The 23,467-nt window shown below is 38.7% G+C and overlaps 1 protein-coding gene across 3 annotated transcripts in view; it reads left to right on the forward strand.

Moving 5' to 3' along the window:
* Positions 1-23,467, forward strand: part of TRAPPC9 (trafficking protein particle complex subunit 9) — a 553,794-nt gene that overhangs the window by 256,749 nt on the left and 273,578 nt on the right. For all 3 annotated transcript variants that reach the window (XM_075415508.1, XM_075415510.1, XM_075415509.1), the window contains 2 exons: positions 11,405-11,558; positions 21,681-21,771. In XM_075415508.1, the coding sequence (XP_075271623.1) occupies positions 11,405-11,558; positions 21,681-21,771 (245 nt within the window). The remainder of the gene's footprint in view (positions 1-11,404; positions 11,559-21,680; positions 21,772-23,467) is intronic.

A 23,467-nucleotide genomic window follows, 5' to 3' on the forward strand; every position in this document is an offset into this window, starting at 1 on the left:
ATTTGGATTAAAATTTTTTTCTTAGACCTTAAAATTTAGATTTAGATGAATGAAATGACTTTGTAAATTTCTAGGTTAAAAAGAAATGCTGAAAAGCTCCCACCTTCAACATTTACATATTTCAAAACCTTACCAAAGCTTCTAAATAATACCAAGTTAATTTTTTACTTGAAATAATTATTTCTCAGTTTCTGAAGCACTGAAAACATTAATCTAAAAAAATATATTTTTAAAGATGCACATTTTTAAAGCATTTTTTCAGGTAGAATGAATGCAATACTTAGATGAAAACTTATACAACTCCTTAATCCTTATAGGATAGTTCTCATTTTAAGAAGAATCCTTTCTCTTAAAAATCATGAAAATTTTGGAAAAATTTAGTAGCATACTTAAAATGACACCTTCAGTGTGAGCTTTTCATTGAGAGGTCATAATCTGGGGGTTTTGATGTAAATTGTTCCTCAGCTGGGGGCTTTGTGCCAGCCATGATAACAAAAGGTACTCTGGAAGTCTATCTAAACCAAAGTATCTTTAGCTCAGACACCATTAGTTGTAGAATCATAGAATCACAGAATAGTTTGTGTTGGAAGGGACCTTTAAAGCTCATCTAGCCCAACCCCCCTGCAGTGAGCAGGGAGATCTTCAACTAGGTCAGGTTGCTCAGAGCCCCGTCCAACCTGGCCTTGAATGTTTCCAGGGATGGGGCATCTACCACCTCTCTGGGCAACCTGTTCCAGTGTTTCACCACCTTCATGGTAAAAAATTTCTTCCTTATATCCAGTCTAAATCTACCCTCTTTCAGTTTAAAGGCATTACTCCTTGTCCTATCGCAATAAGCCCTGCTGAAAAGATTTTCCGCATCTTTCCTACAGGCCCCCTTCAGGTACTGAAAGGCTGCTCTAAGGTCTCCCCCCAGCCTTCTCTTCTCCAGGCTGAACAACCCCAACTCTCTCAGCCTTTCCTCAAAGGAGAGGTGTTCCAGCCCTCGGATCATTTTTGTGGCCTCCTCTGGACTCCCTCCAACAGTTCCATGTCCTTCTTGTGCTGGGGATTCCAGAGCTGGATGCAGTACTCCGGGTGCGGTCTCAACAGAGCGGAGTAGAGTGGCAGAATCATCTCCCTTTACCTGCTGGCCACGCTTCTCGTGATGCAGCCCAGGATATGGTTGGCTTCTGGGCTGTGAGCACACATTGGTGGCTCATGTCCAGCTTGTCATCCACCAGTACCTCTAAGTCCTTCTCGGCAGGGCTGCTCTCAATCCCTTCATCCCCCAGCCTGGATTGATAGCGAGGGTTGCTCCGACCCATGTTCAGGACCTTGCACTTGGCCTTGTTGAACCTCATGAGGTTCACACAGGCCCACTTTTCAAGTTGACCTCTCATAACGTGTAGTATTTATAATCCGTCTTCCCTCCACTTCCTCCAAATGCAGTGAGGAAATCCGTTCCCACAGAAGAATTTTGTGTCTGTGAAAATGATAAAAACTTGTTTTATTAGTGGCACTAAAAATGCTGTTTTTACCTCTGAGTTCCTTTACACTAGCTGCGTGTTCTGTGAAAGCCTCCTAAGCATGACTTTGCTCACAGGCGATATTTTCCTTTCTAAAATTTAAACCACTACATTTGAACTGTTTCTGAACTATAGGAAAGAAAAGTAAAAAGCCCTTTGATCTAGTCTGATTTTGACAGGGTTTTTTAATTTGCTTTTGTTCTTTGAAGATGGTTGTGTCACTGCCTGGACATCAGGCAGGCTTGCAAACAGGGCTGCGCAATCGATCGTCTGTACGTCCTGTGTGGTCTATATCACCCTCATTGACTGAAGTAGGTTAGTATGGCAGGCAACTGCTCCAAAATGAGTATTTTTTCCATTTTAATAATTAAATAAATGCTGACTTTCTAGCTGTAGTGTTTAGCTCTGAGGCTGATGGCCATTTAGCTTCTCTGTCCTTTCCCATGGGAGCTCAAGCTCATGGCTCACTGAACAAGAGGGCAACAGGTAGGGCAGTTTTTGATAAGATATAGCGCTTTCCAAACGGGAAGTTACAGCAGTTGAGTTTTGGCTGAAATAACACGGTATTTTAGAGCTGTGCTAATTTTCTGGTATACTAATCAGGAAAATCAGACAATAATGCAACACAGCAGTATGTGGGGCAAAATGCGTCGAGGTAAATCAATGTAAACGTGATGAGACAGAAGTGAAGCTCTGCATATCGCTCCAGTTGGCTCCAGGGCTGCTAAAGGCCGAGTATAATTAGCAATAGAAGCAACACCTTGGTTTATTAAGCATTGTTTCCTGGGCAGTGGGGAAGTGCTTTGAGATTATCCCATGAACATTCACTGAGCATCTAACCGTTGATGAGAACTGGTAAGACCAATGTGGGCTTTCAGGCTGCTGCACTGCTGAGTGGGAGAGTTTGTTTTCTGAAAATAGCTTGTTTCTGAGCATGCTTCTAGGTACACATTTAGTTGTTATTGGTGGAGGAAGCACTAAATACATTTCTCGTGCGTACAGTGTTTTGAGGGAAAAAAAGTGAAAATTGTGTGTTTGAGATGTGTATAATTTTTATTAATAGTGCTGAGCAGTTGACTGCTGTGGAACCTGTACGCCTCCTCAGGTGAAGCTCACCGGGAGCTGAGATTTAGGGAGCACGATTAAAGCTTCTTGTGCTCCCACTCATGTTTGTGAACATTAGTCCTGGTAATAGTTACAAAATAAACTCTGTAGGTCAAAACTCATGGACCACGTTGCTGCGCTGGAAGATGTTCACTGTTGTACTGGTGCTTTGGTCTCTTAAACTGATTGTCCCCGGATTGTCCCCCAGCTTTGCTCTTTGGCACGCACGTTGATGTGTGGTGTCGTTCACAAAACTTGATTCTGGGACTTGAGAATCTGTAATAAAATCTGTGTAGCTCCTTTATATACCAAAAGAATCAATGAGGCAGTGGCAAAATAAACATTTTGAAGTCCATGGACTGAACTAACTTGGATATAAGACTCTTCAAGGAACTAACCAAGGAGCGCTCTGAACAGCTGTTGCTTTTTTAAGAAATTTGAAAAATGTGAAGGTAAGATGTGTGACAGAAGTATACAGGTTATACATCTAGGAAGGGAAATTGTTTGGGAAAACAGTGACTTGGAAAAGAATTTGGTTATCACAGTAAATCGTCTCAAGGTGAACTTCTGCCGCAGTGCACTGAGAAAAGGGCAAATGTTTTCTTTGTCTATAAAAAAGATGACAAGCAAGTAGATTGTAAATTAATAATTCAGTATGAATGTAAAGTCTAGTTGTATCTTGAAGTGACAGTCCGTGGCAAAACGTGTATATGTGCACACCGAGCATTCATGCATCCTATCCTTCTACCCGAAAAATGTTTGAATCGATTGTTTTATGAAAAATTTACACTTTTGTTATGAAAAGGTTGTATGTAAAGCTCTGTATCACTTCATTTCCTCTTGTATGAACACTGAGATGGACTGCTCTGTGTTTGAATGATTTCTTAGTTGCATAGGCTGTGCTGGCGTTTTGAGCACTGTTTAGTTTTGAGCACTCTGAGTTTGGTTTTGATTAGGATCTCAGGTATCTTCTCTGAAGATAACCTTTCAGGTGTGTGCAACATGTTACGGTCATATTCCTTTAAAAGAGGAACATTGCCATCAATTGCATGATTTATTGGGGATTTTTAAGCTTTTTCTCTGAAGATGAAGTGAGTTTATGCTCCAAGTTTATCATCTGCAAGAGACCTTATCGATGCTTATGAGTATCTTACGGGTGGGTGTCAAGAGGACGGGGCCAGACTCTTTTCAGTTGTGCCCAACAACAGGGTAAGGGGCAAAGGGCACAAACTGAAGCAGAGGAAGTTCCAGCTGAACATGAGGAAGAACTTTTTCACTCTGAGGGTGACAGAGCACTGGATCGGGTTGCCCAGAGAGGTTGTGGAGTCTCCTTCTCTGGAGATATTCAAGAGCAGCCTGGCCTAGGCCCTGTGCAGCCTGCTGTAGGTGACCCTGCTTCGGCAGGGGGGTTGGACTAGATGAACCACAGACGTCCCTTCCAACCCTGACCATTCCGTGATTCTGTGATTCTGTGACTGTGAGACCCCTCTGAGGATCTTGGTGTCCTGTGTGGGTCCTACACAGACCCAACTCCATGCATAACATACTGCTGTGCCCTGGGACCAGCAGCAACTGTAAGTGTTGGGGCAGGACAGAGGCCATGCTGTGAAGTGAGCTGGTGGCGATTCCTGACCACAGTGCTCCTTACCAGTGTTTCTGGTTTCTTTGGGGCGTTCCAAAAGCAGAGGCACTTGATGGTTTTGTCCCATGTTCCTCAATGCTGGGTTCATGCTGAGTCAGAAGGAAGATCAGGGTTGGAGGAGGTGAGTACCTGGTTCCTCCACTTGAGGCTACCTGGGAAAGATGCTCTGAATGTCGCAGAGAAGCTTGCCTTATTCCACTGTATTTTTCTCTTTATTTTTTGGGGTATCCAACCTTCTCAAGCTTTTCCTGAGGAGGCTGAGAGAGCTGGAATAATGACTAGGTGTGACTGCAGAATGAGGTTTTTTGATCTTGTTTGTTATATCTGGCACAAAATTCCACGGTTTTAATTTACATATGTTTTCTTTTGAATCTTCTGCCATATAAAGGCAATACTGAATTATACAAATGAGCAACTAAACACGAACATATACCTTTTGAAATTTATTTCTCTGATTATTAATATTCCACTGAGAGGTAGGAGGTAGAGGACTGCATTATTTTGGATAATGACAGGATTACAATCCTTGTGTAGTTCAGCTGCAATAAATAAAGGGAGGATTTTCAACTCAGTCTTCTAGTATTATCAGGTTTAGGCTTTTCTGGTTTTCCTAATGGAGTGAATGACTATTAGTTATGAGTTTCTTAGGCCCCCTATGGAAATTGGTGCATTTAGAGAGTAGGCTATTACCATTATTATTACTATTTTAAATTCCTTTTTAAGTAGCTAACGGCTTCATGGTGATTGCCACAGAAGTCCAAATGATTTAAATGGGCAAGTGAAAAAAGAGGCAAGTTGAAGTGAATTGTTATGCCTCTTCGTTTCCAGTTTATGGTTTTCAGATTTGGAGTTACAAATTAAAAAGCCAGATTCTCAGCACGCGTAGTATAATCTCATTGAAACTGAAGATTTATGTAGCTAACCATCTCTTAACACTGTTCCATTTTCAAATATTACATTGTATACAGTGCAACTATTCTTTCCTCGTTTAACTTTTTGTTGTCTGAAATGCTCTGGATCAGATGAGTATAAGCTGTTGAATTTTACAGACTTCAGCACTCTAGTTTGACTTTTATCTCCTCTTCAATTATTTTAAATAAATAATTAAGTTCTAAATGCAAATTTTTTATTTAATTGACCTTTCCAAGATTAATGGGAAAATTTATCTTTTGCTCTGCATAGTTCAGATATTAAAGCAATCCCTTTTTTTTATGAAGTCAGTTTTAGGCCAGGAGAAGAGATCATTACTTATGGCTCACTTGAGCTACTTATTTTTACAGTTGTATTTTATAGTAGTGAATGAAATATAGATTGCACTCGTAAAGCGGTGAAATAATTAGAAGTAAACACAAGGTATATGTTAATTTGGATTACTTTACTGTCTCAGTTTCATCTAGTAATACATACGTATTCATCTCACAAGAGATTTGATTCTTGAGGTCCCTTGTTGCATATAAATTATTGCATACTCTGGTGTCATGACTACCATTTTTTTATTTTAGCTGCAGAACTTGTATTTAGGGTGGAATTATGAGTACCTGAAAAATGTTATAAAAACATTGTTACTGAGATTGAACAATGGAAGAATCAGGCGAAGTTTCTTTTCTAGAGGTAGGCTTGTCTTTATGCCTTTTTTTTGATCTTGTGAAAGTGAGAACAAGAGCATCCTCCTCACTTCTAGCTTCTCCTGCAATTTAAAGCCATTGACTATACAGGGACTATTCATACCCATACGCATTTTGCATAAGTAGTGGTAATATGGTCTGGCTCTGATTCCTACTGTCTACTTCGTATGAGAAAGGAGGATGAACAGGAAGCATAATATTGAATAAAGTCTTCAACTGCCTCCTTTCAGCTTCATTATGGAAACAGCCTGCAAACTCGTCTGTGGCTGATAGTATTTAAATAGGTAGTTAGCCATGAGGAATAGTTTTTGGGTTCCTGTTATATTGTTTCTTCCGAAAGATAATTGAATAAGGACCATCTCTAGATTTTATTCTTCCACCTACGCAGCAGTATTTTATTTACTTAATGAAAGATAAAATCTAGTTATGTTAACCAGATTGCTGCTTTTCTTTTAATACCATGCCTGCTTTTAACCCTGTTTTATTCGGAGAGCGTCACATATTTAATTTCACTTTATAGATTCATTGTCTTCTACGAGATGAGGATATCAAAAGAGCTGAGATGCATCTCTGGGAGACAGGGGATGCCTGGGACCTGCCCACTCTCCTGCCAGGAGCAAGGGCACAAAGCATCAGGCAGGGGTTTAGGGCACTCCAGGCAACACTCCCTTACTGAATTTTTCACCTATTAATTTTATCTGCTACTTGCCACTTCTGTGAAACTGTTGGTTTTGCTTAATTACAACTGGCACTGCTTTGATAAAGAGCGATGTGCAAGGCGCTGGCTCGGGAGGAGTCACGATGCTGTTTACAGAAAGGTTTTTTTTCTCTGATACCAAGTCCTTTCCGTTGTGCATTTTGTTGTCAGGACGGAGTACTATTTCCAGTAAAGTTGAAACTCATTTTATGAGAAGTGGTGAAATGATCTGTCCGGTGTCTTTAATGATTCTGTACTGTTACTCTAATGGGACTTTAGATAACTGTCATTGAAATGTCTGCTGCACCATCAGAAGGTTTGTCATTTTTTTCCCTGTAAGTCATCCTGAAGGGTGACGTGAGATGATACCATGCAGACATATCATCAGCATTGCCAATGAGCTGACCTTTTCCTCTTCATTCACTTCATTTGTATTTGAATAATTTGCATCTCTGTAACGATGCTTGGTTGTCTGAGTAGCTGTCACAACGGCTTGGGCTCATTTCATGAAAAAACCCAGTAGTTTCAAAAGACGAATGTTTCATTATTCATGAAAACTGCTGTTACTTTATCCCTCCTCCTGCAGAAGCAAGGTTAGCCAGCGAGGAAAAAAACCTGTTTTGCATTTGCAGGACTGGCTATTTAATATTTTTACATGATGCAGTGTTTTTATACAAATATCTCATGATTTATTAAAAACTCTTCTTGTAGGAAATCTGGGTAGATACCCATGAGACAAAGAAGGTTAAAATGAAATTCTAGTCCCTTTTCATGGAGCAAGTATGTGTTTAAACTTCTGTGTTTTAAGACCTTTTATGTTTTCCCTGGTATGTTATTACTGTGAAGGGCAAGGTACTGTGTATGGAGTTACCCTTGCACAACGTGAGCCATCGTTATCCCAGCCACTTGGAATAAATTGAATGCCTGTTTCAATCTGAATCATCTTTTTTTTTACTTCTTTCTGTATAGATTCTATAGATTCTTGTATATCACAACAAACAAGGACAAATTTGGGGAGAGAAGCGCAGAGAACGCTTGACCGGAGGCATAGGTTGTAAAGTAACAGTAGACAGAAGTGGAGAAAGACTTTTACGGCTAAAATAGGTTTCAGTTTCATTATTTTGGTGCACCGCACAGCAACAAAGTTGGGCGAAGGTCAAGAGGTTGCCTGTCACTGCCTTCTACTTCTTTTAGGATAAAGCACATGTGATCTCTACAGATCACTTAAAAATTAAAAAATCTTTTTTTTTAGTTGGTGATTATAGCCCAATGTCCAGTTTATCCATTTTCTCCTTCACTCAGTTTGCTACAGGAATTGTCCATCCATTCGTTACTACCTCACTGGTGAAATGCATCTTCTGAGATGGGAGAAATTGGTGTAGTAAAAGTAAAGTGAAGAAGCTGGGTTTGTGTAGGGGTTAACGTTGTAAGGATGAGTGACTGATTTAGGTTACGGTATTTATTTTTTGTTTTGATTTTTCTGTAAAGCCTTCCATTTTACTACACATTCCATAGTCTGAGGAATAAATACTGAAGCAACATTACTGATAAAAAATGCAGATGCAAAACTCAGTGTGAATGTTTTTAGCACGAGAGGAAGCAGAATATTGGTGATAAAAGGCATATATGTTTAAGAAAAAGAGCTAGGATTTAATTTTATCGTGCTTTACTTGGAGTGTAGCTGTAGTCTGGAAAAATTTATTTCTGTTTGTTGAGTTCATATATTCTGCCTACAGCTGTATTTGTCATAGTTTTGTGTGATTTTTTTTTTTCTCTCCATAGTTCTCTTTCACTCAGACCTCTTCGCTTTCTAGCTGGCAAGGATGTTGTTGGGGATGGTTTTGTATCTTCTCACGTGACATGAGGTGTCACTGTGCTAAATACATTATACACGGTATAAATAGAAATTGGGTTAAAAAATTTTAAAAAATCAGTAGAGGTTCTGAGTACTAGGAGCCCTATTTACTAAAGTTTTCCATACCTTAGAGCTTAATAAAATTTATTGCAAACAGACCTGTACAATGAACTGTTGTTAAGAGTAATCTAGGCCATGTGCCTGAAGCTGTTGTGGATTTATTGGAGACTGTTGGGGAAAAATGTGCTTACATGCATATTTAATTTCTAGAAAAAAAATATCATATTGCCAGTAATGATCCATTAACAGAAGAATGCAATCTGAATGCCCTCAATTAAATACTAAATACCGTTAGGCAGGAATGTTTTTCTAATATATCATTCACTTAGAAAAGTGTGGCACAATAATTAGATGAGAGCTGTTTTCCAAGTCCATTGGGAGACGGATTCTAAATATGTTTGACTGTTCAGAAACTAAGATTATTTGTTGTCAAAATATGACTGCAGGTAGCTAACTAGGACTATTTATGTGAGAATTTAAGCAGTACAGTGTACACAGCAAAAATCAAATACTGAGTGTGCATCTGCTCATGTACCACAGAGTCATGAGGTAATCTCGGAAACAAAGGCAAAATGTTTTTGTAATGTTCCAGTTGCGTCTCTGCCTTGCACATGCGTTGCCGTGCAAAATCCAGGAAACTCAACTGGCATTTGCAGAACTGAATCGTACTTCAACGCCAGTAAGAACTGATGTTGTTAGTCATAGTTTCAGGCCTGATACTTTCTTTAAAACCCACTCTACAGATTGTATCTAGGTGTTTTTCTGTACATTCTTGATTTCTAGTTTGATTCCTCCAGTCACTGTGATAACTCTTTTGTAGCTCATTTTAGCTTTTTTTACGTACCCAGCACTTGGTGGTCTTTGCATGCAAATGAAGAACTCTTAATGATCTCTTGCTGTAGGAAAAAATGGCCAAAACAAAACCACTCCTTACAGAGAAATAGATTAATTCCTTGGCCTTTTTTGATTTTTAAATGTGAAGACCAGCAAAGATGCGGTCTGCGGAAGGGGTACCTTACAGAAGCAGTAATTGTGTCACCTTTGTCTCCATGCTGTATTTGTGCTTTTTAATGATGAAGGCAGTCTTGGAACATTAAGAGCTTCTCCTGGGATGTCAGTTTTTGCTCAGGGTGAAGCACGATGGGCCTATTTGCATTCATCTTTCCACAGTGAACTTAATAAACTCTGGATTATTCCTTGCTCTTGTAATTGCCATGTTTTTTTCTCCCAGTATCTTTTAGGGTCAAGATTCTCTTAAATTAATGCTAATTATAGAAAATCTCTTCTGATATGGGTGGATTTTGAAGCCCTTCCTTCTTGACTTTTGTTACTAGTGTTTTCCTTTTGGCAACATTTATGGAATATGTTTCCCTCTTTATATGTAGAAATAGGGATAACAGTAACCCTGGGGTTTCCTGAAATGCCCTTCTCATACCCCTTCTTAGATGGGAGTTGCATTTCGTCATAAATGGTTTACAACGCTGTTGCTTGGTCTTCTGTTTTCTTTAACTGCAAAGTCATCTGAAGAGCAATATATTTTAATTCTTCCCTAATTATTTTTGTATTTCAGACGATTCAGGAAATTAAAGCTGTTTTTGCAGCACAATATATTAGATCTGCTATAACCACATTTCATGTGATGTGATCTGGTCCAAATTCCCTTTTATATTAGATTAGTGATTCTAGTTTAACATAGAAGTATTTATTATGCATTATGGCATAATATATTTAATTTAATTTGCTTTTATGCCTTATAGTACTTTTAATAAAGCAATTATTTAACCATTTACTACCAATGAATTATACTATGATATTGAAATTAGTATTGCCTGTCATTCATGAAGTTACATTAAGCAAGATGGAAGTACCTTCTCAAAGAAAAAGGCAAGAGCCGCATGTAGACCCTACTACTGTGGTTATTTTGTCTTTCCTTCCTGAGTGTTGTAAGGAAATTTTTAAAGGGAAAATTAGGAAGTTGGCTTGTCAAACCAATGAAGTGCACGTGGCTTTCTAAGTGTGTTACTGTTTGCTTCAGGACACACTTTTGTATATAATATTTTGCTTTGCTTGTATATAGATTGGGATTAATAAACTACTTGGAATAGTGTGTTCATCAGCATTTGGCCCAGTCTCATTGGTTTTTTTCAGCATGTCTTAAACACACCAGGAGCTTTTTTGTACCAAGAGTGAAGGCAGATGAAACTCTGCAGAACCACCTGTCCTGGGTACAGCTGGGATAGAGTTAATTTTCACAGCAAGGTGATTGGGCTGACCCAAACAGCCAATCAAATGGGATATTCTATACCATGTGATGTCATGCTCAGTATTTAAGTGGGAAGCTGGCTAAAGGAGAGGCTTTTGCTACTCAGGAGCAAGCTGAGCATTAGGTGGTGAGAACACTGCATGCTATATATGCTTTTATCAGTATTATTGGTTGTTGTTTTCTTCTCCCTTTGCCATTCTGTTAAGCTGTTCTCATCCCAACCCATGAGTTTTTGCCTTTTTTCCTTCTGATTCTCCTCCCCATCCCACCGGTGAGGGGGAAGAAGTGAGAGAGTAACTGCATGGTTCTTTTGTTGCAAATTGAGGCAAAACCACATCACCACCATAAGGTCAACTGGTTGCAGCTGCAAAACAGACATCTTGTGTAACACTCACCAAGGCATTAAGAAGTTGATTGATGATTTGTAAAAAATCTTAACCATCTTCAATAGGCTTAGACTTCTGTTTTCAGTAGCATAAATCATATGGCTTATATGCCACTGGTATACAGACTAGATGCCACCAAGACAAATACACTGATATGGTAGTGCTTGGTTTCCCAGTGGTCTCCAATTTTTGTCGAAGTAATATCTGGAAAATTACTGTAGTAAAAATCCTGAGTTTTTTCTCTTTCTTTTCCCTTTGCTACAGTATGGCTATCCAAGTTGACAAGTTCAGTTTTGAGAGCTTCCCAGAATCCCCTGCCGATGGAGCACAGTTTGCGAATGCAAAGCAGCTGGAAGAAGAAAGGCAACAAGCAAAAGGTCTGGAGATTAACAGCAAGCTGGATATTTGCTGGAAAATTATATCCTTTCATAAATACTTGCTTTAAAAAATATATAAATAGATGCCCTATGACATTTTATTTTGTAATTCAACTCAATTTATAGCAATGTTACTGGAAAGAAAAGTAATTAGAACTATGAAGCTTATCATAATTATAGACTGTTTAAGGTTAATTGTGCTGTATATTATTTAGACGATGCTTGGGTCTTACTATAATGGCTTTTTCTGAGTCATTGAGCCTGCCACAAACCCTGTGTGTTTTTCTCAGCTTTTAGGGAACTGAGGAGGTATAGTTAGGATTGATGAGTAGTAGTTATATAGGGCCAAATGTTTCTATTCTCCCCCACACCAAGTAACTAAATCATGAAGAAATACATGAAGCTGAATTTAGAGTGTTTTCATAGATTTAATTTGAGCGAATCAGATCATATTAGAATAATTTATTTCCAAGTCCTCTTTACAGATTTAGTAATATATCTAATCTTAGGTAGCCTTTTTAAGGCTTAGAAAGAATTTGCATGATGACTTAGTCATTCTAAAGATAAAATCCCTATATTCATTCATTCCAAATGCAGTAAAATACTGCCTTATGATTATTAATATGAAATTGTGTTTAGAGTTAAAATAAACCAATGGTGTTGCTGTAAATTTCATAATTTCCATAAAAAATCTTGTGCTTGGCTTGTCAAAAATACACATTTTCGTGATTTTCATTAGGGAAACATTCAGTGCAGTCAGCAGCCCCCCAGGCCATGTTGATACTCAGCATCTTCCAGGAGATTGATATTTTTCATTCAGATTATCCTCAAATTCGTGTGATAGTGGGTAGCAGGGAATGAGAGAAGAGCGACGATCAAATAGTTGTTTATATTTAGAGATGTCTTTTTGTGCTTCCAATTGTATTTTATCTAGTGATCTGAAATGATTTTTAATTACTAATTATGAAATTAGCTGCACAGGATTAGTCAAATGCAAGACTTGAGACCCAAATGAGGTTCCTGATGCCTGGTTCCATCCAGACTCCTTCAGCAACATTTCAGAAAGAGTTCCATTTATGCAAAAATGACAATATTTAACTGGAACTCACTTAGAATATCTCTGTGTTATGGAAAGCTACAAATATTCTTTGATAGCATAGTTAAACTCTTATGCTGGAATTGAATGCGTAGCTGTCATAATTCTGTCAGGATGTAAAAATACTTCCTCATTCATTTCTGTTGCTGAGCAACACTGTTTACATCCATTTGGATTTCTGTGTTTAAACCCAGTTCTGATACCAAAACTAGCATGGCTGACATGTAAGTCAGAGACTTAGAAAACCAGTAGAACGAGGCATGAATTCTTTGTGTTAAATTCAGTGCGTTAGTTTCTGTGTTTTTAAGATTTGTTATGAATGTTCTGTCTGTTCCTATAACTAAAAGTAGTCTAATGGAAGGCAACAAATTGCACGGGTTTAAAAATTCTTCAAGAAACGTGTACATTTTTTTCCGGATTTCACATCCCAAATAGAGTCGGTCTTTCTCATTCTTTTATTTCTTACAGCAACATTTAGATGTGAACCAGTAAAAAAAAAAAATCCCCTCATTTCTGCTAAGTTTGAGAAACTTTGTTTCTGAGACATACGTCCTCCTGCCAGAGACACACTGACGGACAGACACACGGAGAAATGGATGGACAGCTTAACTGCCTAAGCCTTGCTTTCCTTCAGAAGCCAGCCTAAATGCAGCCAAGAGATTAAAAAGTGTTTGGAAAAATACAGAGGAATATAGTTGTTTATATTTCTTACTGGAGGAGGCATTTTTTCAGAAGTCTTTTGAATGGTGAGACCAAGTGATTGCTTTGGAGTCTACCATCTTTGATCTACTTTGATCTCTCCAGCTAACCTTTCTCTGCTAAACGTATGCATGAGAAGAGGAATGTGTATTTTGGAGAACACAGACAATTTTCTCATACGTAACCTTGCATTGTTTACAAAGGAAGGGCTATATTATGGAAGGACTATATTAATTATCTTGCAATTCCTTAAATTCTTACTGTGTTGGTTGATACCACCAAATCTTCAGGTTTTAAGTGTGTGGATTATATTGACTGCAAGGAAAAGTTAGTTATATGAAACTCCTGTGAGGGCCAAAAACAGTTCACGAAGCGTGAGGGTTTCAGGTTGTATCTGTATTTCTTGAAGAGCAGCAGAAGTACTCTCCAGCATGGAAAGTCCATCTTCCATGGCTTTATCCATTGAATATTCAGGGATTCAGGTGATGAGATTTTCAGTGCTTCATTTGTGAAAGTATTGTAAAACTTCATCAGTTTTCATGTACTTCGGGAGGGCTGAAGGCAGGAGGTAAAGACAGTACAGCATATTACTCAATTCAACCTTTGGGCATTTTTGATAGAATGAGAATTGTGAAGAAAATAGACCTTCTTAGGAGAACGCATACTGCCATGCCATTTCAATTAAGAAAAATTCTGGAGTAGTGTAATTTAGTGTATCTTTGATATTATAGGTGTATTGAGATCATTTAAATTAAGAACGTGCTGCCTTGCTTTTTTGGCATCTGTTAGATGGCATCTGGTATCAGCTTAACAACTGGGGTTTGTTTTAACACACGGTTTGAACAGACAGAACACAAGAAGTATTAAGGTGGCTAATACTTTCAAATTATGCTTCTCTTCATATTTTCTAAGTATTTTTAAACAAGATTTATATTTTCTTCAGAGACCTTCTGTGCATACTGACTCATGGATGAAGGCATCTGTACTACGTGTCCTTATCTAGACTAGAATGCTGTGTCAGTTGCTGAGTGCTCTAAGATTTTAATCTTCTTACTGATGCTTTGTACCTGACTTCTTCAAAACCTTCAGTTAAGAAACATCACATTCCCCAGGTGGAAGATGAAGGGCAGGTTGAACTTCTATTTGTGGTCTTTACACGCTCTGTGTTAGACCCACCATAGATTATTACTCTTCAGAGTATTCCCTTGATTTGTGCCACCTACATTTTGACTTCAGAAATTCAGATGTGTTCAGAATTATTTCAGAGAATTGTCACATGCAGGTGATCCTCATTTTTACTAGAATAAACAAAGATTTATCAGTGTTCAGATGGCAGAAGAGATTTTTCATAGGGAAAACAGAAAGGTTTGGCTACGGGTAAAATCAAGAACTTATTTATGCTTCACTTTATGTATTTTATTTTGTCATAACTCTTGCTGCTGCTTAATGAACAGTCTTTCCCTGTCCTCTAGCTCTGGGTCCCTCTCGTCGCCCTCTTGACGATGTGAGATAAGAACATCCTTGCCAGCAGACTTGCTAGTCTTGTGAGTCTAAATTTAAATGTGGTACCTTGCAGGATATCCGTCAAAGCCTGTAGAGCAGTGCAAGAAGGGGGGAAGCATGGGCAGGAGAAAGTGATGGGCTAGGATCTCTGTATCTATCCTGAAGTGAGATTGAGAGCCCATGTCAGATGCTTACACCTCAACTTGCAAAAGCTTGTGGAGGAGGAATTGGAGGTCACTGTGCGGTTGCAGAGCTCTGGTGTTGTCGGGATTTCAGAGACATAGTGGGTAGTTTGCGTGAACAGGGGGCACTGGCAGGTCGGTGTGGGTATCTAGGAAGGCTGGGCAGAGTTGAAGTGCAGGAGGAATTGTTAAGAAATGAGCCATGGGCCAGTTGAAAGCTTTTGGATCAAGAACAGAGCAGTCCAACAGGGTGATGTGGTGTGCATTTCTTACAGACCACCCAACCAAGGAGCGAAGTTGGACAAACTCTTCCTTTAAGAACTGGAAGAAGTCTTCCAGTTGCGGGTTAGGAGATTTCTGGAGTCCTTTAAGGACACTTGTGTACAGGTGCTGGATGGCTTGATTTGGCCTATGCTGTGTGGGATCTGCTACTTGAAAATAATGAAGATCCACACAGAGGGGTGAGGTCTGATGGCAGCCTTGGGTATAGTCTCCCCAAGATGGTGGAGTTTAATATCCTGAGGGAAGTGAGGAAGGCAAGGAACAAGGATAATGACAAGGAACTTTAGGAGAGGAGATTTTGGGCAACTAGTGCGTGAGATTGCACAGGAGACTGCGTCTGGGAGCAGAGGGGTCCAAGAGAGATGATGGACCTCCAGGGTCAGTCTTCTCAAAGCCCGAGTTGCACCAGTCAACAAGATACATCTGACTCTTCAAGCAAGGCGTATCACGAGGTGACTGTAGCAAGTTGCAGCCAGGTAAATTCTGATTAGGTAGCATGAAAAATCCTTTTCACAATGAGGGTGCTCAAATAGTGGAACATGTTGTCCAAAAGGGCTGTAAAATTGATGTCTTTGAAGATATTAAACAGTCCTGGACAAGGCCTTGAATGACCCGATGCAATTTCAATATTTTCCATGCTTTGAGCATAGGGTTGGGCAGTGACTCTGGAATTGCCTTTAAGTGTAAGTTATTCTGTGATTTGTGCAGCCATGCAGTGGGCTGGGTCAGAGAATGACTGTTGGAAACTTAACTCTTTTTCCTCCATGTCTCTTGCTCTTCCCAGGTTTGCTTGCAGCCAGAGACATTTTCTAATGTACTGTGAAAGAACTGCTGTTTCAGTGAAATGAGACTATAACATTTTGGAGTCATTTTCTTGAAAATATTCTAAACCTGAACCTAACAGCCTTTAAAAAAAGACTTCCAGTGCCACCTTAAATACCATATTCCATTTTTAACTTTTCTAATAGACCTTTTGTTTTTTTCCCTTCAGCCTTAATTTCTGTGATATATATGAAGCCTGTCCTATTTGCAACGTTTTCTTACTTTTTTTTGAAATTGTGTTCTGTGCCCCTTCCTCTGTTTTTCTATATTTAAACCTAATTGCCAACTTTTTTTTCAAAGCACATTTTCTTTCAGTCTTATTGCTGATGTTGTTCTGCAGTGTAGCTGTATTTCTCTGGATCCCAAGCTGGAATCAGTACTTCAGGTGAGGTTTCTCATAGCACAAAAGCTATGCCTTCCATGTTTCACATATGGTCCTTGCTCTGAGAACTAGTCTTGACTTCTTTTGCAAGTGTCCCATGTCTGATGGATTTTTTTGCATGTGGTCCAGCATAACTGACTGAATATTTATTCCCAGTGTCCATTTATAGATTAGTTCATTCCTTCCAGGGTGATACTTTCAACTTTTCTTCACTGATTTTCATCTAAGTGATCGTCATAAATTCAACTTATTTATTAGGTTTGTGAACACTGACTGTTTTCCAAATATATAAATTTTATGAATGTTTTTGTATTTCATCATCCAAGTAGTCAATCAGAATTTTGAAATTGTTTTGTATTGGAGAGAACCTTGAGTCATCTTATTTGATGTGCTGTTTGGGCTTGACAGCAAACTACTGATAACTGTTATTGAAATTTACTTTTCTGTTTGTCTATTCAGCTTTTGCTGACTTCATCTTGCTCATAATTATGAATCTCTGGTTATGAGAATATTGCATGTTGTGGAACTTTTGCGCATTGGTAAAGGTTTCCTTAGAAATACTTTCCTTGGATGGAGCTTTACAATGCCGTGCAGCTTCTTAGCATCAACAATTGTTTGCAAAAGTAACTATTATTTAAGAACTGCATGTAATTAGTTTTAATAATCAAGTACCACAATAACAGTCAAGCAGAAAGCTTAAAATATGACTAAGGCTACTGCTACAAGTAAACTGTGATTGATAATCATTTAAATTTGTTTTTCATTAATATAATTCTTATTTATGAACATTTGCTAATTTGTTTTGATTGTGTGCATGCTTCCACCTGTATTTATTTGCAAAGGAACTGAGAAATATGTTATTGAAAATAAGTCTTTTTCAAAGAACGCAAGAAGTGGAATGCTGCATAGCAGAAAGGAAAAGCATGAGTAACTTTAAGATAGAAACCATTTTGAAAAATCTGTTGTCTTTTTAAGCAGTAGCTTTTAGGTAACGCGCTGTGTTAGAATAGCGAGTATCCAGCCACACATTCAACAATCAAGACAGTATAAAAGACCAAAGTTTTCCTTGGGGAAATAACTAGTTCATTTGACTGTCATTCAGGTTTTTGGTGTGAAACAGTTTATATCATATACAATCTGTCGCTAAAGGAACACGAAGGTGTCTACTGTGAAAAATTAGTGTTTTTTTTTTTTTTAAATAGCATCTGGTGGTTGTGTGCTCGTTGGCTCTGCGGCCCCATTTGAAACTCATTCGGTTGTGCAAATGAAAATATCTTGAATTGCCAAACATGACCATTTGCGCTGGAAACTTCAAATCAGCCGCGTTCCAGTCCTGGCTGATGCGTGCGTTGTTAGTAACAAAGATTTGACTGCTGGAAGTGAGGCCTGGGTCAACAAAGGCATTTAGCGATCTGACTCCTGCCAAGAGCAGGTTTGTAATCACAGTAAGATTTCAGCAAAACGTTTGGAGGTTTGGTGAAGTAGACGGACTGTACAAGGTCAAACTACTTTTGCCAGTCTGTACTTCCGTTTGTGCAGGTTTTTGTCATTTAATTTTAAATTCCGCACCTTACACTGTTGTCTTTGATCAGGTTCCACTTTGAGAGAAGAATGAAAGTGTGTATTGGCACCCCCTGTTCCAAATGCCTTGCTTTAATTGACATCTAAAAGCTTGTCTTAGGAAATAGGAAAACCCTTGAGTTAAGCTTTTCTTTCTTTTTCCTCTGACATTTTATTACTGCTTATTTTGGTTACTTTTCATCTCCAAGGCTATGAGTTTTCTACAGTGTTCAGTTTGTATTTGCACGGTAATGAGCAATTTTATAGAATTGCCTGACATAGTCAGGAGACAAAGATCAAGGATATGAAATCCACTGCTGTTTGTGTCCATTAGGAGTGGTCGGACTGTATGAGCGATGTTGAGCTTCTCTGTCAACTTCAGTGATGTTTGTCTTGAAGTCTGCTTGGCAGCAGAGCTTAAGCTGGATGAGATACTCTGAGGGCAAGATTTTAGGTACTGGTTAAACTAAGTATTTTGGGGATTTGCTTGCGAGTGAAAGCATGTTTTCTGAATTGGTTTGTGCAAATTCAGCATTTACATTATGTTTGAGTCTATTTTGCCATGCCTGTGGGGCAGCCTGAAGACTGCACTGAATGCCACTGGCACTGCCACGTCTTCCTGGGCAGTCAGCTGAAGACAGCGAGGTTACGTTGATGGTAGAGTAATTTAGGTAGGAAGGAACCTGTTCAGGTCTGGTGTAACACCCTGCCCTGCAACTTGTGTCCGTTGCCCCTCTTTGTATTACTGTGCTTCTCCAAGAAAAATCTGGCTCCATCTTCTCTGTACTCTCCCACTAGCATAGACGGCAATAACATTTCTCCTTAGCCTTCCTTCTCTTCTCAAAACCAAACCAACCCAGTTCTCTCAGCTACTTTTAAGGTGTTATATTCTCCAGCCCTCCTATCTTGTTAACCCTCTAGGGAATGTTGTCCTGTATTTCAGTGTCTTGAACTGAGGAACCAAAACTGGGCACAGTATTTAAGAAGTCTAGGTGTGTCATTTTCTTATTACTTGAGGTATAGCTATGCATACTTTTTACACTCAATCTAAGAAGCAGCTGGCTTCAGAAATAATCTGTAGTTGTGTTGAATTTGAAATTGCAAAATGTGTTTTCCTTATAAATACATGGATCTGCTGTGATAGCATTTACCAATGGTAAAGTATGGAGAATCACCTATTTTATAGTCATTTTATAATGGTATCTGAGACATTAAGCTTTCCATGGAGCTTTAAGCAGTAAAAATTTGTAATATGCCAGGCACCACTGTGAGCCAGTTGTAAGTAAATTACAGTTAGGTTAGTTTAACATTGCAGTTAATGGCATCCATTCTGTTTTAAAACTTCTTTTAAATACTGCCTTTTTATTAGTGTTTTCTCTCACATGTATTCCTTACATTAAAGATGTGATAACAGAATTATTTATCTGCTGTATCCATGCAAATTATCATCCAGTAATGCAAATTATGCATTCTCTGTCCTGTAGTTTAGTTTATGGAAATTATTTCTTTGTGCTGGTGTCCTGGGTCGTCTTTTTCAGCAGCAGTGTTTTCCTAAGGTGGTGTTCTGCTGCCTTCAGTTTTCCAAATGGGCGCTTTTCTTCAGCGGTATTTATGGCTTTCAGATTCTTTGGGGCTTGTGCATTCTTCATTTGTAGTTCTTACTAGCTATTTAAGACATTTCTCAGGGCATAATGAGAATTATTAAAAGAAATATTTTGAGAATGCTATAAGATGTATTGATTTTTCTCTTCTATCATCTCCTTGAACTCTTGAGTCTCAATCACTAATTGTTAGATCTCATTTTAATCTGAGTTTTCAAGACTTTTCTTGTGGAGACCCTGTAAAATTAAGTCCTGTGCTAGAAATTAGTTATCTGCAGTACTTCTTAATTTTCTTTTAAATGACACAGATGAGAGTATACTTTATCAATCAGATGATGTGTTTCTCTTTCCAGAGTTTTGCAGAAAAAGGACTGATCACATTTAGAAGCTGTTGATAAAAGCTCAGATATTCTTCAATTTTTTAACCTATTTTTGAGCTACATGTTTCCAGTACTATTGGAGTCACTGACTGAAACCTTGGTCAATCTTACTAGGAGCTTAACCCTTATGTGGGACACCACTTCATCTATGGTTGTTTCATTTGAGCATTATGAAGTTGGAAAAGGAGTGTTTTCAAGTCTCGGAGAGGATCCTGCCTCTCTCTCAAATTTTGTTTCTGTGTGATGCTCCTGTTCTGGGAAAGCATGAGCTGAGCTGTAAAGATGATGGAAGTTTTGCCAGAGGAGTTCTGGTGTAAGTACACAGAAGCTCATAAGCTGTATGTGCATCCATAAAGGAGCCATGCTTGCTCTACCTCCTAGAATCATAGACTCATTTGGGTTGGAAGGGACCTGATAGATCACCTAGTCCAGCCCCCATTCCATGGGCAAGGGACACCTTCCACCAGACCAGGTTACTCCAAGCCCCATCCAGCCTAGCCTTGAACACTTTCAGGGAGGGGGCATCCACAGCTTCTCTGGGCAACCTGTGCCAGTGCCTCACCACCCTCAGAGTCAAGAATTTCTTCTGTATATCTGATGTAAATCTGCCCTGTTTCAGTTTAAAGCCCCTTGCTTGTTTAAAGCCATTACCCTTCAGTTTAAAGCCGTTACCTCCACTTCTTCCTCTCAAAGTACCTCAGACAGGGGCTTGTGGTACAAAATTGTACCAAAAGCCAGTGAACGCGACTTTGGCCAAATCCAAGATGATGCTAATGTTTGTGTGTTCTTCAAAGCCCTTTGTACTCGGTGCCTTTCTGAAGTCAGGGAATTAGAAAAAAGAAATCCAGTGCTTTTCCTGTCACAGACACGTATTATCGTGGTTGATGCATCACACAGGAAATTAGTAATAATTTGTTTGTATGGAACGTACTGTCTTTGTTACATTGGATATTAGCACTTGCATAACCTGTTTTGAAGCCCTTTGAAAAAATAGATATTCCCCTTTTCCCATCAGTTTATTTCAGTACTTCACTGTCCTTAGAGTAAGAACAATTTCCTAGTTTTTTCTTGTTTGTCTGAGCTTGTTACTGAGCTCATACAGGAGTGAGTAGAAAGGGAAGCTCGCAGGTGACGTGCCTGTGCGATTCCGGTGTGATGTTTGCCCTTGATAATGACACTGCCACTGCGTTGTCTGACATCCCTGTACCTCCACCGAACTGGCACCGAGACCGTATTCAAAGCTATGCTAGCCCAGTTCGTTCTGTTTCGTATTGCCCTGTTAAGTTTTATCCTTTTTGTTTTCAGATTGCTCTTAATTTGTCGTTTTGAATTCTCATGCTGCACTACATAGTTAGAGGTTCTGCATTTTTACGGCTTCCAGACTTCTATCCCTTTGTGTTTTACTGTGGTTCAGGTATATTTTACCTCTGCATCTTCATGCTTAACACTCCTCGGTGGAATTTATTTTTTTATATTCTGAAGATATCAAATGCTCTAGTTATTATTGTTAGCCAATTCATGGGTTAATAAACCAAGTATGTAACGTTAACCTTTAATGAATCTCTAACTTGCAGTTTTGATTTGCAATAATATAAGTTGTATGTATTACATCCTCTTTTTCTCTCTGAAGCAAAATTTTCCTTAATTTCAATTTACCCTTCCTTGAAGCGTGAAGGGGAAGCAAGTGTGGAAGGCGTTCTTAACCAGCTAGTCCTGGAGCATCTACAGTTGGCTCCTCTCCAGTGGGGTGAGTCATGTCAAAATCCATTGATGATTTTTTTTGGAGGCTGTACCAGCTTGTAATTTTTAGCAGCATGCGAATAGTAATGTTTTCATTTACTGATAATCTATGATACAGGAGAATTTACTAGGAATTTTACTTTCCTTTGGATATTTTACTTACCTGAAGATAAATGTAAAATTGATATCTGCTTTTTAAGTATCGGTGTTCAGTGATAGCAAATATGAAACCTGAGTATGCACTTTTTCCTGTAATTTGCAGTCCTAGTTGTGTTGTATGAAGGTGGCTGCTAGTTAATTTTCCCTTTGCCTGACAGTGTGTGTTTTTAAAGTAATTTCTCTAAAATATTTTCATATGGAATTGTCATATACTTTGTGGTATATTTCATATCATGGTCTAGATATTTTCATTACTAACTTTTTAGATGCAGAAAAAGGTGTTACTCTGTGCAGTGAGGAAGAACAATTTCTCTTAATTTTGCATCTGGAATGATGTTCCAACAATGAAATATCAAATTAATTTTGAAGAGTTGTAATAATGTGACTTCTGTCTGAGGTTCTTAACAAGCCTTGTTCAGAGGCTTTGGAATGGGATTTTTTTACACCCAGTGCTTCTATGTCAGTTACAGGTTTCAGAAAAAGTTCCCAGCTCTAAGAAAATTGTTTTCAAAGCTTTGGCTTTTAAAGCAAGACTTAACTCTATACTCCTTATTTTAATTAATCTGGTGACCTAGGGAGCAATTTTAAGGACAATGATCCATCACTGTTGTCCGCGTTAACTATTAACACTGAAATGACCCCAAACTCTAGTGTGTGTGTGCTCTTTTAGACGCTTGTGGTTTTTTCAAGCATGTGGACCATCCTCAACTGGTATGTTAAAACTTGTGCTTTGCTTATAGACGAGAAGATTTAAACTGGTAATAGTTTAAAGTTGTTTGTTGTAAATATGTCAAACTTTAACCATAATCATCTGTCTGAAATCACACTTACCTGGCCTCTGTTCTTCAGAGGATTCAAGGATTTAGTAGCACTTACTTGCATGACCGGCTTTGGCTATGATTGCCCTGTTCCTCGTCCGTCAGATGGGTGGCTTTGTGTCAGATGTGTGTTGTGAGCTCAGAGAGGTCACTTGAGAGCCACCCTAGTTCTGCTGAGTACCGCTGACTTTCAGCAGGTTTGTAACCTGGGCTCTGTGTTTGAAAATTTTCCCTTGGCACTTTTGCATGGGAGATTGCTTTAAGGATGAAAATTATAGTTTTTTTCTTTTCGTATTTTCTTGGGTTTCTTCTTTTAGTTTTATTTTCATGACAAATTCCATTATTTTCTTAGTAAAAGGAGGCTATTTTAGAGTCATAGGATTGATTCTGGTATTCCTGCCTAAATGGTGGTATTCATGGGTACTTTGACACAGTAGTTGGAAAGCATAGACATAGCAGTGATCAACCATAAAATGGGATTGTCTGTGGAGTTTGTAATTTCTCAGGCTGTTGCTTAATTCAGTTACAGTCCTAGTTACTTTAGTTTTCAGAATGTATGAACATGAGGCAAAACTCTGGTATTCTCTGCCTCATAACTGCAAAATCTTTTGAAGCCCAGTCTCTTGGCTGATTATGGCCTACATGTTAATCTTCAGCATTAAATAAAGCCAGGAGAGGGAGATCCCGTGGGATATCAAATACTTGGTTTGTCACAACTTATGTTTG

This window comes from Opisthocomus hoazin, chromosome 3 (genome assembly GCF_030867145.1).
Source record: "Opisthocomus hoazin isolate bOpiHoa1 chromosome 3, bOpiHoa1.hap1, whole genome shotgun sequence".
NCBI lineage: Eukaryota > Metazoa > Chordata > Aves > Opisthocomiformes > Opisthocomidae > Opisthocomus > Opisthocomus hoazin.